This window comes from Xenopus laevis, chromosome 5L (genome assembly GCF_017654675.1).
Source record: "Xenopus laevis strain J_2021 chromosome 5L, Xenopus_laevis_v10.1, whole genome shotgun sequence".
Taxonomy (NCBI): Eukaryota; Metazoa; Chordata; class Amphibia; order Anura; family Pipidae; genus Xenopus; species Xenopus laevis.
This window is the reverse complement of record NC_054379.1, coordinates 139,220,855-139,233,745: the sequence shown is the minus strand read 5'-3', so window position 1 is coordinate 139,233,745 and position 12,891 is coordinate 139,220,855. Positions and strand designations below refer to the sequence as shown.

Here is a 12,891-nt window from a genome sequence, read left to right as displayed (position 1 = left end):
TCACTCTTGTTACATCACCTATTAGAATGAATATTTTTAATGCAAATGTAAACATATAACACTGCTGCTTTGGCCCTAATGCCAGAATTGTACATTTCCACATTTGTATCCTTTATTAAAAGAAAACTGCAAATGCAGTGCTGTGATACTTACTGGGGAAGTGCTTGACAGCCATATGTCTAAGAGTAGAGAAAATATCACACATTGCAGTGGGGCAGCTCATGCTAGATTTAACTATGCAGAAGAATACCTTATCAACATAGTTTCGTAGGTTCTCCTGCAGAACAAACAGAAGTCAGTTAAAGTTATTTGCAAATGTGATTGCTATTTAAATAAAAGATTTATATTCTCTGTCCTAGCGGTTCATATTATTAAAACAATGTAGCCAATTGATTTACAGACATAAGAAGCATCTGCCATATTGCATTTTTAATAATTTAGTTTTCTATTTAAGCTCTTTCTAAGATAAAACATGAAATTACATTGGTTTCTTAAAGGGGAACTCCGGTTTCCAAACCAAAATTTGATTAAGAGGCCCACATAACACAGAAACCCCTAATATCCATCACAGTTACCCGTTTCTTCAAAAAGTATGAATAAATGCCATTTTCTATGCTGAAATCCAGCTGTTTAACAGTTCTTCCCTTTCTGCATCATTTGAAATCCTGGCAGGGAAGGGGGTAGTGATGTGCGGGATGGGATTTCCCCGACCCCAACCTACCCTCCCTTGGCCCGCACCTGCATCTGACTTCTGCGTAGCTTTTATAGACCTGCGCCGCCCCACCGATGACGTCACAAAAGGGACGGGGCGAGCAGGCGAAACATCTATAAAAGACGAACCTGGAAGTCGGCATTTGACGGTGGTCGGTGGGAGAGCAGGAGAAGAGATCAACCCGCACCCATCACCCGTGAGGAAGAGCGTAAGGTCGGCCCAAACCCACGGGTATCCGGCCGGCCCGCACATCACTAAAAGGGGGGACTAAACACTGATGCTACAAATTGTAACAACTTCTCCACAGCTTAAAGCTGCAGGAACTACATAACCCACAATGCATTGCACTATGATGTTTGGTTCCGTATTGAAATCACGTGTGCAGGGAATTGTTGGGTTTGGAGGATACAGGCTGAGGACAAGTAGCTGCTGATACAAAGTAACAGTAGTCAGCCAGCTCAGCAAAGTTGTCAGCCAGATCAGCGGGAACTGTTCCAAACCATTAAAAATCTTGAAAAGTCTGTATATTTTTTAATTGATGTATATTGCAAAGTTGCTTTTCAAAAAGCTTAAGTTATGTTTGTGTGGAGTTCCCCTTTACTTAAATTGCTTCGTTTGGTCATTCTTTATTAAAGGGGAACTCCACACAAACATAACTTAAGATGAATGAATTTTAGAGAGAGAGAGAGAGGAATAATATTTTTGTTTATAATTACTTAAATTGCTTCATTTGGTCATTCTTTATTAATTATAAATAAAAATATTATTCCTCTCTCTAACATTCATTGTACAGGTATGGGACCTGTTATCCATAATGCTCGGGATCTGGGGGTTTCCAGATAATGGATATTTCCGTAATTTGGAGCTTCATATCTTAAGTCTACTAGAAAATCATGTAAACATTAACTAAACACAATAGGCTTATTTTGTTTCCAATAGGAATTGATTATATCTTGGTTTGGATCAAGTACAAGGTAATGTTTTATTATTACAGAAAAAAAGGAAATCATTATTTGATTAAACTGAGTCTATGGGAAATGGTCTTTCCGTAATTCCAAGCTTTCTGGATAATGGGTTTCCGGATAACAGATCCTTTACCTGTACTGCATGTGGGTGTTTCACTTGTGAACAACTTGAACTAAACACACATTATAATATACCTTGTGATTGTCCACATTGTCTCCTTCCTTCAGGCGGTTGGGGTCTATCTCACAGGGTTTTGGGGAATCACAAATCTGTAATATAGACAGCCAGTGTAAGCTACTCAGCCAAATTGTTTTACGCGGTATGAGCATGAATTAGGAGTCTTAGAATTATATGTCAAAAGAGATACTCCCATCAAAGGCACCCAGAAATCTGGGCAATATTCCAATATGGAAACAGGTTATATTCAAATATGTGTAAAGTCCATCATTTCTCTTTAGCTTTCTGGTTAAAATTAGCATTACCTCATCTAGAACATTCTTCAGTGTAACTTTAAGATAATGTTTTCCCACAATCTTCATCGTCTCATCAAGGCAGCGAGTGGCTAGAGAATTTCCTCGGAAGATAGTATTTGCTTCCCTATAAAATATAATACACCATAATAAATACATGGAATACGATATCTGCAATAGATTAGCTTTCCATATGGGTCAGACAGAAGAGGTAGCACAAACCGACGATGCAGTAACATTAAAAATTCCCTAAATATAAGTACGGTATGGAATCCGTTATCCGGACACCCGTTATCCAGAAAGCTCCAAATTACTGAAAGGCCATCTCCCATAAACTCCATTTTATCCAAATTACCTCATTTTATAAAAATTATTTCCGTTTTCTCTGTAATAATAAAACAGTGGCTTGTCCATGATCCAAACTTAGATATAATGAATACTTATTGGAAGCAAAACCAGCCTATTGGGTTTATTTAATGTTTTCATGATTTTCTAGTAGACTTAAGGTTTGAAGATCCAAATTACGGAAAGATCCATTATCTGGAAAACCCCAGTTTCCGAGCATTCTGGATAACAGGTCCCATACCTGTACAATTAAAGTGCCTTAGAGAGAATACATACTGTGTATCATTTAGGTCGAGCTGGGCAATCTCTGCCACAAAAGGAACTAGTTTCTGGTGGTGAAGCAAGAGCCGGACAAGAGGGAGGACAGCATCGTATTTGTCTCTGCAAACTTCTCCCAAGATAAAAGCAGGTGAAGCAGATATAGGCTGGTTGGAGGAGAAAGAGTTCTGTTGGCAACCTTTATATATTCCGTTATTTAAATTCTGCTACAGTTTGATCTCTGCCAAGTTTTTAAGTATTTTCAGTTCACCCATGATATATTCTACAACTTACTTATCCCTTCTCCTATGTGTTACCTCTACTCCACAAGTTCTAAATGTACAAAACAGAAGAAACAAAACCACTCAATCTCAACTGCAACCTACCCGAACTTCTGGGGACTTTAACATAAGGCTTCGAAGAGGAGAGTAACAGTTCGAAGAAAGCACAAGGTCCTCTGTATAACAGATACTCAGTCTTAGAAAGCCCAATTCGTCATATTTGGAAGTTTTACTTCCATTATCTTTTGGCTGCAGCAGATACCTAAAACAAGAAATTAAAGCACCATTACTTTATTCATATAAAAAACAAGCTAGTTGATTATACCTTGGGAAAATGACTGCCCCCTCACCTAAAGATTTATTTTAATAATAGATAAAACAAAACACTCAATTAATTTCTGCAATCTGGAAACCATTATTAAAAAAGGGTCATAGAGAAGATTATGAATATTTTAGGGTAAATTGGAAACACTCTGAATGTGGCTGCAGAATATATGTTATAAGGATTGGGTTTCCATGAATTCTGAGGGTACATATTAAAGGAAAACTTTACCCAAAAAATGAATATTTAAGCAAAAGATAGTTTATATCATTAAGTGACCTATTAAAGAATCTTACCAAACTGGAATATATATTTAAGTAAATATTGCCCTTTTACATCTCTTGCCTTGAACCACCATTTTGTGATGGTCTCTGTGCTGCCTCAGAGATCACCTGACCAGAAAGGCTACAATATACCCTTTTGTTATACTTTTGTGCACTGTAATGAACACCAAGCAATACTGCTGTACTTGCTTGTAATGTTTGTTAAAAGAATAAAAATACATCTTTAAAAAAATATTCCCTTAACCAGATGGATTAAACTGCAAACTGGAGAGCTGCTAAATGAAAAACTAAATAACTAAAAATGAAAGCCAATTGCAAATTCTCTCTCTCGCTCTACATATTACTAAAAGTTAACTCAAATGCGAACACAAGGGGGATGTGGGAGCACCCGCATTGCTAAGTAAAAATATATAGAAGTATAAGGGAAGTGCTACTGGCATATCCAAATGGGTCAGTGCACATTCCCTGGGCCCCTGTCTAAGTAATTCAGTAGATATGCAAATGCATGTGTTAACAAAGACAGGGGTTTTTAGTTGCAAAGTTATGATCATAAAGTTGAAAAGCCACTATACCACGTCAAGGTAAACCCCATATGGCGGTCCCTAACTTGTTTACCTACCAGTCATAGTATTGAGGATCCTGTGTCTCTCTGCATAATAGCATTAGTAAAGTAAAAAGTAAAAGTCTGCTGAACCTTGGTTTCTGGAGGGCTAAATCCTCCCCCGCTGCTGAATTGCAGCTTTTAAGAGAGAGTGATTGCCCAAGCCAACGCCCATTTTTGACAAAAAAGTATAAATATGGTGCAGTTAAAAGCATAGGGCCACTATTAATTAATAGGGGTGGGTATGGGGGGTGCTACAAGCCACAAGAAGCTTAGCCAAAGCTACAGGCTGTAAAAGCAAATACACAAGGGGGGTTGTGGGAGCACCCGCATTGCTAACTGCACCATATTTATACATTTTTGTCAAAAATGGGCGTTGGTTTGGGCAATCACTCTCTCTTAAAAGCTGCAATTCAGCAGCGGGGGAGGATTTAGCCCTCCAGAAACCAAGGTTCAGCAGACTTTTACTTTTTACTTTACTAATGCTATTATGCAGAGAGACACAGGATCCTCAATACTATGACTGGTAGGTAAACAAGTTAGGGACCGCCATATGGGGTTTACCTTGACGTGGTATGGTGGCTTTTCAACTTTATGATCATAACTTTGCAACTAAAAACCCCTGTCTTTGTTAACACATGCATTTGCATATCTACTGAATTACTTAGACAGGGGCCCAGGGAATGTGCACTGACCCATTTGGATATGCCAGTAGCACTTCCCTTATACTTCTATATATTTTTACTTAGCAATGCGGGTGCTCCCACAACCCCCCTTGTGTATTTTCAAATGCGAACACCCCCTTTAAGTCAGACATCTTGACGTCAGCAACTGAAGCCTTAGAGCACCACTGCAGGTGATAAACTAACCATTCAAAAACTATGCAGGCCTAAGGAATGGGGGGAAAAGGACATAGAAATAATACACTATGGTTTAAAATTGCATTTACAGAAGAGAATACATAACTAAATATTGTTTCATGATAAAACTCTGTACAAGCTATGGTCAAATGTAGGAAGCTCTTAGGAGATGCGATGCTTCTTCGTTTTCTAGCAGGTTTTGGGTTGCCACATAACCTGTTCATATTACATAAAAGGATAACCAGGTTGAGAGGATGATTTTGGAATGAGATAAGGAAGACTTTGAATATCAGAAAAATCAAGGCAGAATCTGCTAAGAGAGTCAGAAACACCTTTATAAATAGGGAGAACTAGTAATATTTTTATAAGCTATTCTAAAAGGCTAGTTATGTGTTCTACTTTGCCTTACCATGCCCTATGAGATGAATCATTCCTCAAAACTTTTACTGAAATTCTTATCTCCCCAAGGAAAACGTCCTGGCCAAGATTTCCATTATTCCATAGATCAACCCTGAAACAGAATGACAAATGTTAAAAAATGCTTCCAACCTACAGTGTAGCTTTTCTGAAGACAGCTTTACAGTACTACTATAACTAGAATCTCTAGTAGTTGCATCTTCCCTTAATCAACACATAAACCACAGCAAACATGCATGACTGCGAATAAATATTTCAAGTGTAAAAATGAGCTGTGGGGAATGAGTTACTCTGCTCAAAAAACATTACCAAAGAAGATGCAGAAGCTCGATATAGAAATAAACCCAGCTAAAATCATTAATTGAATTAAACCCACTTGAACTGCTGTGCTTTAAATGAAACAGTAAATATACTTATCCAATGGGCCCAACAAATAGGGCTTGTCAACATATGCATTCAGTATTTTTGTCAAAATATTAATTTAGCGGTTTAATTTTACTCTTCCTTTCTGTTCTATGGGGTGCTCAGACATGATAAAGAAAGTGCTCAAATTAGCTTCCTCCATTGTCAGGATAGGATGTTTTGAGAGTAGCAATAAAACACCCCGTTTGTCACTACTTCACAAAGAGAAGCCCAGTTTCTGATGGGCAGTCCACCCATCACTGACAGTACTGGGGGAAAGTGTATCCCATACATCTCTATAGGTAGAAGTGAAGGGTGTTTTGATATACATCTCTATAGGAAGAAGTGAAGGTTGTTTTGATATACAACTCTATAGGTAGAAGTGAAGGGTGTTTTTTCATACATCTCTATAGGTAGAAGCAAAGGGTGTTTTGATATACATCTCTATAGGTAGAAGTGAAGGTGTTTTGACTGCTAGTGCTTTCTGTCTGAGCACAGCAGAAGTCAAAATGTCCCATTTGCCATAGGCCTAAGGCTGACATTAGGAACTTTGACCACTGCTCCCATCAGGCAGAAAACACCAGCAGTGAAACACCCTCTCTCTACACCAGGGGTTCCCAAACTTTTTAATCCTTGAGCCACATTCAATTGTAATACGAGTTGGGGAGCAACACAAGCATGAAAGAAAAAAAAGTTCCCAGGGGTGCCCAAATAAGGGCTGTGATTGACTATTGGCAGCTCCTATGTGGACTGGCAGTCTCAATGTGGCTGTTTGTGCAACCAAAACTTGCCTCCAAGTCAGATATTCAAAAATAAGCACCTACTTTGTAGCCACTGGGAGCAACATCCATGGGGTTGGGGAGCAACATGTTGCTCACAAGCCACTTGTTGGGGATCCCTGCTCTACACAGGCAAGAGACTGGCATTGGCTTCAATGATCATCTCTATTTGTATGTATGTTGATGAAGGGTCAGCACGCTCAGTAATTTGTGAATATATGCTCTTTTATTAATACAGCATCTTATCCAACTTACGGTCAAATCTGGGGACCTTTTTCAAGGATATTGTGCACTTCTTGTGAAACAACTTAAATAGCCACAAGAAGTGCACAATATCCGTGAAAAAGGTCCCCAGGTGGGACCAAAATGTTGGATAAAAAGCTGTATAAATAAAAGAGCATATATGCACAAAATACAGTGTGTTGACCCTTCAACAACATATACCACAACTATTGGTCGTGCACCTCTGAAGTCACTTTTGGGACACACACACACACACTAAAGTAAGTACAGCATAAAAGCTTTATAATGGGCCCACATACATTCATGCAGTTATCTGTGCAACACTACACTGTTAAATGGAAACCGATGCAGATAAACATCTAATTCCCTCCTACCAAACCAGAGAGCTACAGAGATTGTCTGCCAGTGAAGGGATTTGCACTCAAAACATGAGAACTGCAAACACATGCAGCTGCCCCTCAGCTTACCATCCACGGCATGTCTGTAAAAACAGCATGTATGTTGTAAAGGGAAAAAGAAGATAAATACATGAGATAATGATGCCAGGCAGCAACATAACACGAAGAATAGTCCACTTCAGAAAACTACTGTCTCCCTTCTATAAAACAGTCTTTTTTCCTCTCTAGAGGAACCCCCCCCCAATCTGTGGGGGTCTGAAGTAGCGGCAGGGGGGCTCAGCCTGAAGATCACCTAGGATGAGGTCTGGTAAAAAGGCTATAGACTTTTGGAAACCCAGCTTGAAGTCAAGAGGAATATTTCAGAAAACGTATTTGCTGTCCTATATATAGAAATATGAAATAGAAATATGGCTGAAGGTTACACCAAGGTTTTCCTACATCAGTAACTTTGTTATGAGCTAAGGGAGCCCTGACCAAAGGGTGGACATGTTCCTGGGGCTTGAACAGAACAAACCGACACTACTGCTCTAAAGACAACATTTGCTCTAAAGACAACTATCTAATAAAAACTCTTATATATACAAACCTCACTTCCAGTTTTTCAATATCTTCTTCTTCTACCTGGAAATGGGACTTCTTGGTGTAGCTGCTTGATCTTGTCACCTGGAAAAACAGTTACTGGTAACACTCCAAACAAAAAGAACTTTTTTAGACACAAAATAAATATAATTATATGCCATGTTGCAAAGTATTAAAAATACTGGTATTCCTATGAAAAAAGCACTCAGCCTGTGAAAATGTGTCTTTATATGGTCAAGGAGCTCCTTTTTTTTTTTTAAGGCCAAAAGAGGACTGTTTTGCCATCAGTATAAATGTTAGGTACATCTCATCAGGCACAAGGTTCTTCAAAGTGATTATTTTATGTTATAAAAATATTAAATTAAACAGCACAGAGCAAAGCTTCTTGAAAGAATTGACTGAAATCGATCTTGACACGCACACACAGCTTGAACCTACTTGTCCCAAAAGAGCTAATGCTTTTTACAGGTATGGGATCCCTTATCTAGAAATCTCAAAATAATGGCGTTGCCATCTCCCATTGAGTCCATTTTAAGCAAATAATTTAAATTTGTACAATTATTTATTTTTTTCCCTCAGTTATAACATAGTACCTTGTACATCTTTAAACTAAGCTGTATTTAAATAAACTTAAGCAGATCCAATTTGGAGAAAGATTGCTTATCTGAAAACCTCCCAAGTCCCAAGCATTCTAGATAACAGATCCTATACCTGTACTGCTAACCTTTATAGGAGAAGGAAAGCTACGGTGGCATTTAATTGCCAATAGATTAGCTGCAATAGTGCAAGCTAGAATGCTATATTTATTCTGTAGAATGTAAAAAGCTCTAGAAACGCTCTATATTTGTTTAAAAAAGCAGCTGCAGTATTAGCTTGGTGTGACATCACTTTTTGCCCGAGTTTCTCCCTGCTCATTTATAGTTCTGGGCTCAGATTACAGCAGAGAAGGCGGGGAAGAGGAGTAAACTGAGAATGCTCACGCCCGGGGCAAGGTGGTTTAAGATGAAGACAGGAAGTCTAATACAGAAGCCCATGTGTACACAATAGAAGGAAAGAAATGCTGTGTTTCTTTTGACAGGGGACTCAGAGCAGCATTACTTTCAGGGTTTACTGGTATATTTAGGTGGACCTTTCTGATAAGGCTTACTTAGTTTTAACCTTTCCTCCTCCTTTAATCCCTCCATATAGTATCAATTATTTAAACTTACATCAAGTACATGTATTTGTGAAAACCTGTAAATTATATCAGTATCTACAACAATCAATTGTCTCTAGAGACTATGTACAAAGTGCACAGTCCTAAGAAGTATCTATCTACATTTTGGTACCAGGATAATCATATTGTTAAATACGATGTATATGCAAAATGTCCATTGGGAGAGGAGAATCAGTGTAACCAGTATTGCTTATAAAAGAAAAACAACAAACAAAGCTCTAATGTGGCATAAACAAAAGTGTTATTTCTGCTTTTTTCACTTACACTTCATGGATTTGCACATGATCATCAGGAGAATGCACCGTACCGATAGCCTGACTAGCTGACAAGTTGGGGTCTATCAGATGCTAATAACAATACAGGCATGCACCTAAATGCTCAAATCAATTTACCTCAAAGTAAAACTTCTCGTTGAACTGTGGGTTACTGGTTTTCTTTTTTACTTTTGTTCTCTTTTGTTCGTTTCTAAAACAGAAAAATGTGTGGGGTGGGAAACACAACACAAGTTTATAAAAGCTCTTTATTAAAATAGCATGCAAGGTGTGAAACAACATCATATATTTTAATTTCCTTTAATTAAAGGAAAAATTCAAAAGAATAGAAGAAAAACCCCATACACCTTTTTATTATTATTTAGCAGGATAGTCCAACAGAAGGCACCAGGGACTAAGCAAGCATTCCATTTAATTAAAACACTTTAAAAAAAAAATATGCAAAATTCACCTGGAAGGTCCAACAACTGACACAGAGGCATACGGATCACAACTCTGTCCGTTCACAAGGGGTAATCCTTCACATTCCAATATGCTGAAAGAATAAAATATTACATGAAAGCAGTTTCTTATATGCAGGGTTAATAGTGACAAAGGGGCAGATTGATCAAAATGTGAGATTAGAGTTCACCACCAAGAAAATCACCTTCTAAAAATCAACTTTTATTCATTCCTACGGGATTTTTAGAAATGTATTTTTCAAATGGTGATCTCTAACTCTTACCCATTGATAAACATGATTCTAAAAATACCATAGAAATGAATAGAAAGTGAGTGAATTTTTCTGTGGCGAGCTCTAATCTCACATTTTGATAAATCTGCCCCAAAACCTTGTATATATTCTGCAGCAAAAAAAAAAAAAGTATAAACATTTGGGGCCTGTCAAAATGCATTAAAATGTTTTAAATCAATGATTTTAAACATGGTAATGCATTTTGACAAAGGCTCCAGACCGTGAGCAGAAACGTTAATGGTTTTTGTAAAGAAATGCAGTAAATAAAGTAAAGTGATTAACCGGAGCGTGTGAGACTACAGCTTTTTTTCTGTATTTTCAACCACTGCACAGCACTCAGAAGTGAGGAACATCGGTACAGCGTGTGCAGACAGAACGGTATATATATATATATATATATATATATATATATATATATATATATATATATATATATATATATATATATATATATATATATATATATATATATATATATATATATATATATATTGTCCATTGTCCCACAGTACCCGCACTCAGATCGGTATGATACCAGTGGTGCAGGATCAAATCAAAATTGCATAGATAATGTTTGAACGATCAGCACTCACTGTAGTAGAGGTGAAAAAAATGCTTTTATTATACAAGTTTACATCTTAATCTAACGTTTCAGTCACACATGGGGGGGGGAACCTTGAGAAAGGTCCCCATGCGAGACCGAAACGTCAGATCAAGATCTCTACTACAGTGAGTGCTGATCCTCCAAACAGTATGTATATGTGTATGTGTGTATATATATATATATATATATATATATATATATATATATATATATATATATATATATATATATATATATATATATATATAGTACAAAAGCCATGAATATCTTGTAATTTATATCCTTATAAAAGGTGAATTTACCTCGGAGTTCCATGACCTGTATAAAAACAGGCCTTATATTCTTATATTGTCATGAAACTCCTCTGCAATTTATAATATCCTTATAATTTACAAGAGGGGGTACTTTACTATATATATATATATATATATATATATATATATATATATATATATATATATATATATATATATATATATATATATTTTTTTTTTTTTTTTTTTTTTTTTTTTCTTCTTCTTCACAAAATCAGATAGGCTTTCAACATGATCTAAAACATATTCAAAAACCTAAAGTGATAGATATCGGTATACAGACATCTGAATGCGAGGCAAGTAGTGCTTGAGAGTGTAATTATATATAAGTCTTAACGTGATGAATTGTTTATAAACATGCTACATGCTGAATGGGATGAACATGGCAACCAGTAAAAAAGTTGCATTAAAAAACATTCTCCTCAAAAATGCAGTCATCTGAAATAGTAAAATCACACATATTTACACATATGTATGTGCTGCTATGTCAAACAAAACTTAATATGAAAAGACAAAAATAAAATGTTCTACAACATAAAGAATATGTAATTTTAAGCAACTTTCCACTGCACAGTAAACATTTGTAAGCGTATTTAGTACCAAAAGTTGTATCTGTCCTAATTGTACATTGATGGCTTGGCCTACAGTACCATTACAACAATATAGCAAACATTAGTTCTTTTCCAAGCAAGATCCAATTCCCACAGTACACACAACTCTGATTCAGCTTCTTTATAAAAATGCAGGGCATTGTGGAAATTGGAGCCTGGGCTGGATGGGAGCACAGTACAGCAACTTTGTTCCAAATGGTACATGTAGTCAGAAGCAGCACGGGACACAGGGATACTGCCATTAAAGGGGTTGATCACCTTCCAACACTTTGTCCAGCTCAGTTGGTTTCAGATAGATCACCAGAAATAAAGACCTTTTCCAATTACTTTTTATTTTCTATGTGTGACTGTTTTTCGAATATTGAAGTTTAAAATGTAATTCTTCACCTTCTAAAGCAGCTCTGGGAAGAAGGGGGTGTCACCCACCCTGTAAATTGTTCTAAATTGATACATTTAGTTGATACATTTCTTATCTTATCTTTCTATTGATACAATAGTTGCTAATACTCCAGAGATGCTGCTGAGAAATGTATCAACTGAATCTTGTGAAATTTTAACAGTTCAGAATCTGCACTTGAATTACTGAGCTGCCAGATTGAAACACCAGGGACATCCCATTTATGTTCAAGTTGCTGACTAGACAATGAATTAAATAAGAGCAAAGCATGCATCATAACATTTCTTCATATAGCAGAAATCTGAAACAGAAGCAACAGAAATGACCACATGAGGAAATGTGCACAACAGCATTTTATTTTTCTTCTTTTTAATATGAAGGGTAAAGTGTTTTTTATGTGCCTGAATCACAGAGCCGTATTCTGGGAGTGAATGGGTTGATAATGATGTGTGTGTTATTCAAACACTCTGTGCAGCCGCCTACGCTTCCTCTCTTTGCAAGCTACAGAAAAAAAGGAAGTGTCCTGGTAGCATCTGAAAGCTTGTCTCACTTACACAACTGCTGACCAGTATAAGCACAGCACTCTTTGCATGCCATTTCCATCCTCTCGGATATACTTACTGTACCATAAGCTGTTGAACAGATCCATTCTCTGTAATCAGCTCATTCAGTTTCAGCTCCAAGTGTAGTTTCCCCTAAAATGAGAACACGATGTATAAGCAAGCCTCAGTGACATCTTTGCTAACCTATAACAGCATTATTTCGGCATGAGCATGAATACGAAATCAACTAATATCGCACCAAGGTATCTGTCTCCAACGGTAATA

General features: G+C 37.0%; 1 protein-coding gene across 2 annotated transcripts in view; it reads right to left on the bottom strand.

The window, feature by feature from the left end:
- rasa2.L (RAS p21 protein activator 2 L homeolog) overlaps positions 1 to 12,891 on the bottom strand; it is a 68,057-nt gene that overhangs the window by 18,822 nt on the left and 36,344 nt on the right. For both annotated transcript variants that reach the window (XM_018263950.2, XM_041563484.1), the window contains exons 5-14: positions 12,686 to 12,759; positions 9,857 to 9,940; positions 9,526 to 9,598; positions 7,925 to 8,001; positions 5,509 to 5,610; positions 3,138 to 3,294; positions 2,770 to 2,918; positions 2,161 to 2,275; positions 1,873 to 1,947; positions 154 to 277 (exon numbers count right to left, since the gene is read on the bottom strand). In XM_018263950.2, coding sequence (XP_018119439.1) covers positions 154 to 277; positions 1,873 to 1,947; positions 2,161 to 2,275; positions 2,770 to 2,918; positions 3,138 to 3,294; positions 5,509 to 5,610; positions 7,925 to 8,001; positions 9,526 to 9,598; positions 9,857 to 9,940; positions 12,686 to 12,759 — 1,030 coding nt within the window. The remainder of the gene's footprint in view (positions 1 to 153; positions 278 to 1,872; positions 1,948 to 2,160; positions 2,276 to 2,769; positions 2,919 to 3,137; positions 3,295 to 5,508; positions 5,611 to 7,924; positions 8,002 to 9,525; positions 9,599 to 9,856; positions 9,941 to 12,685; positions 12,760 to 12,891) is intronic.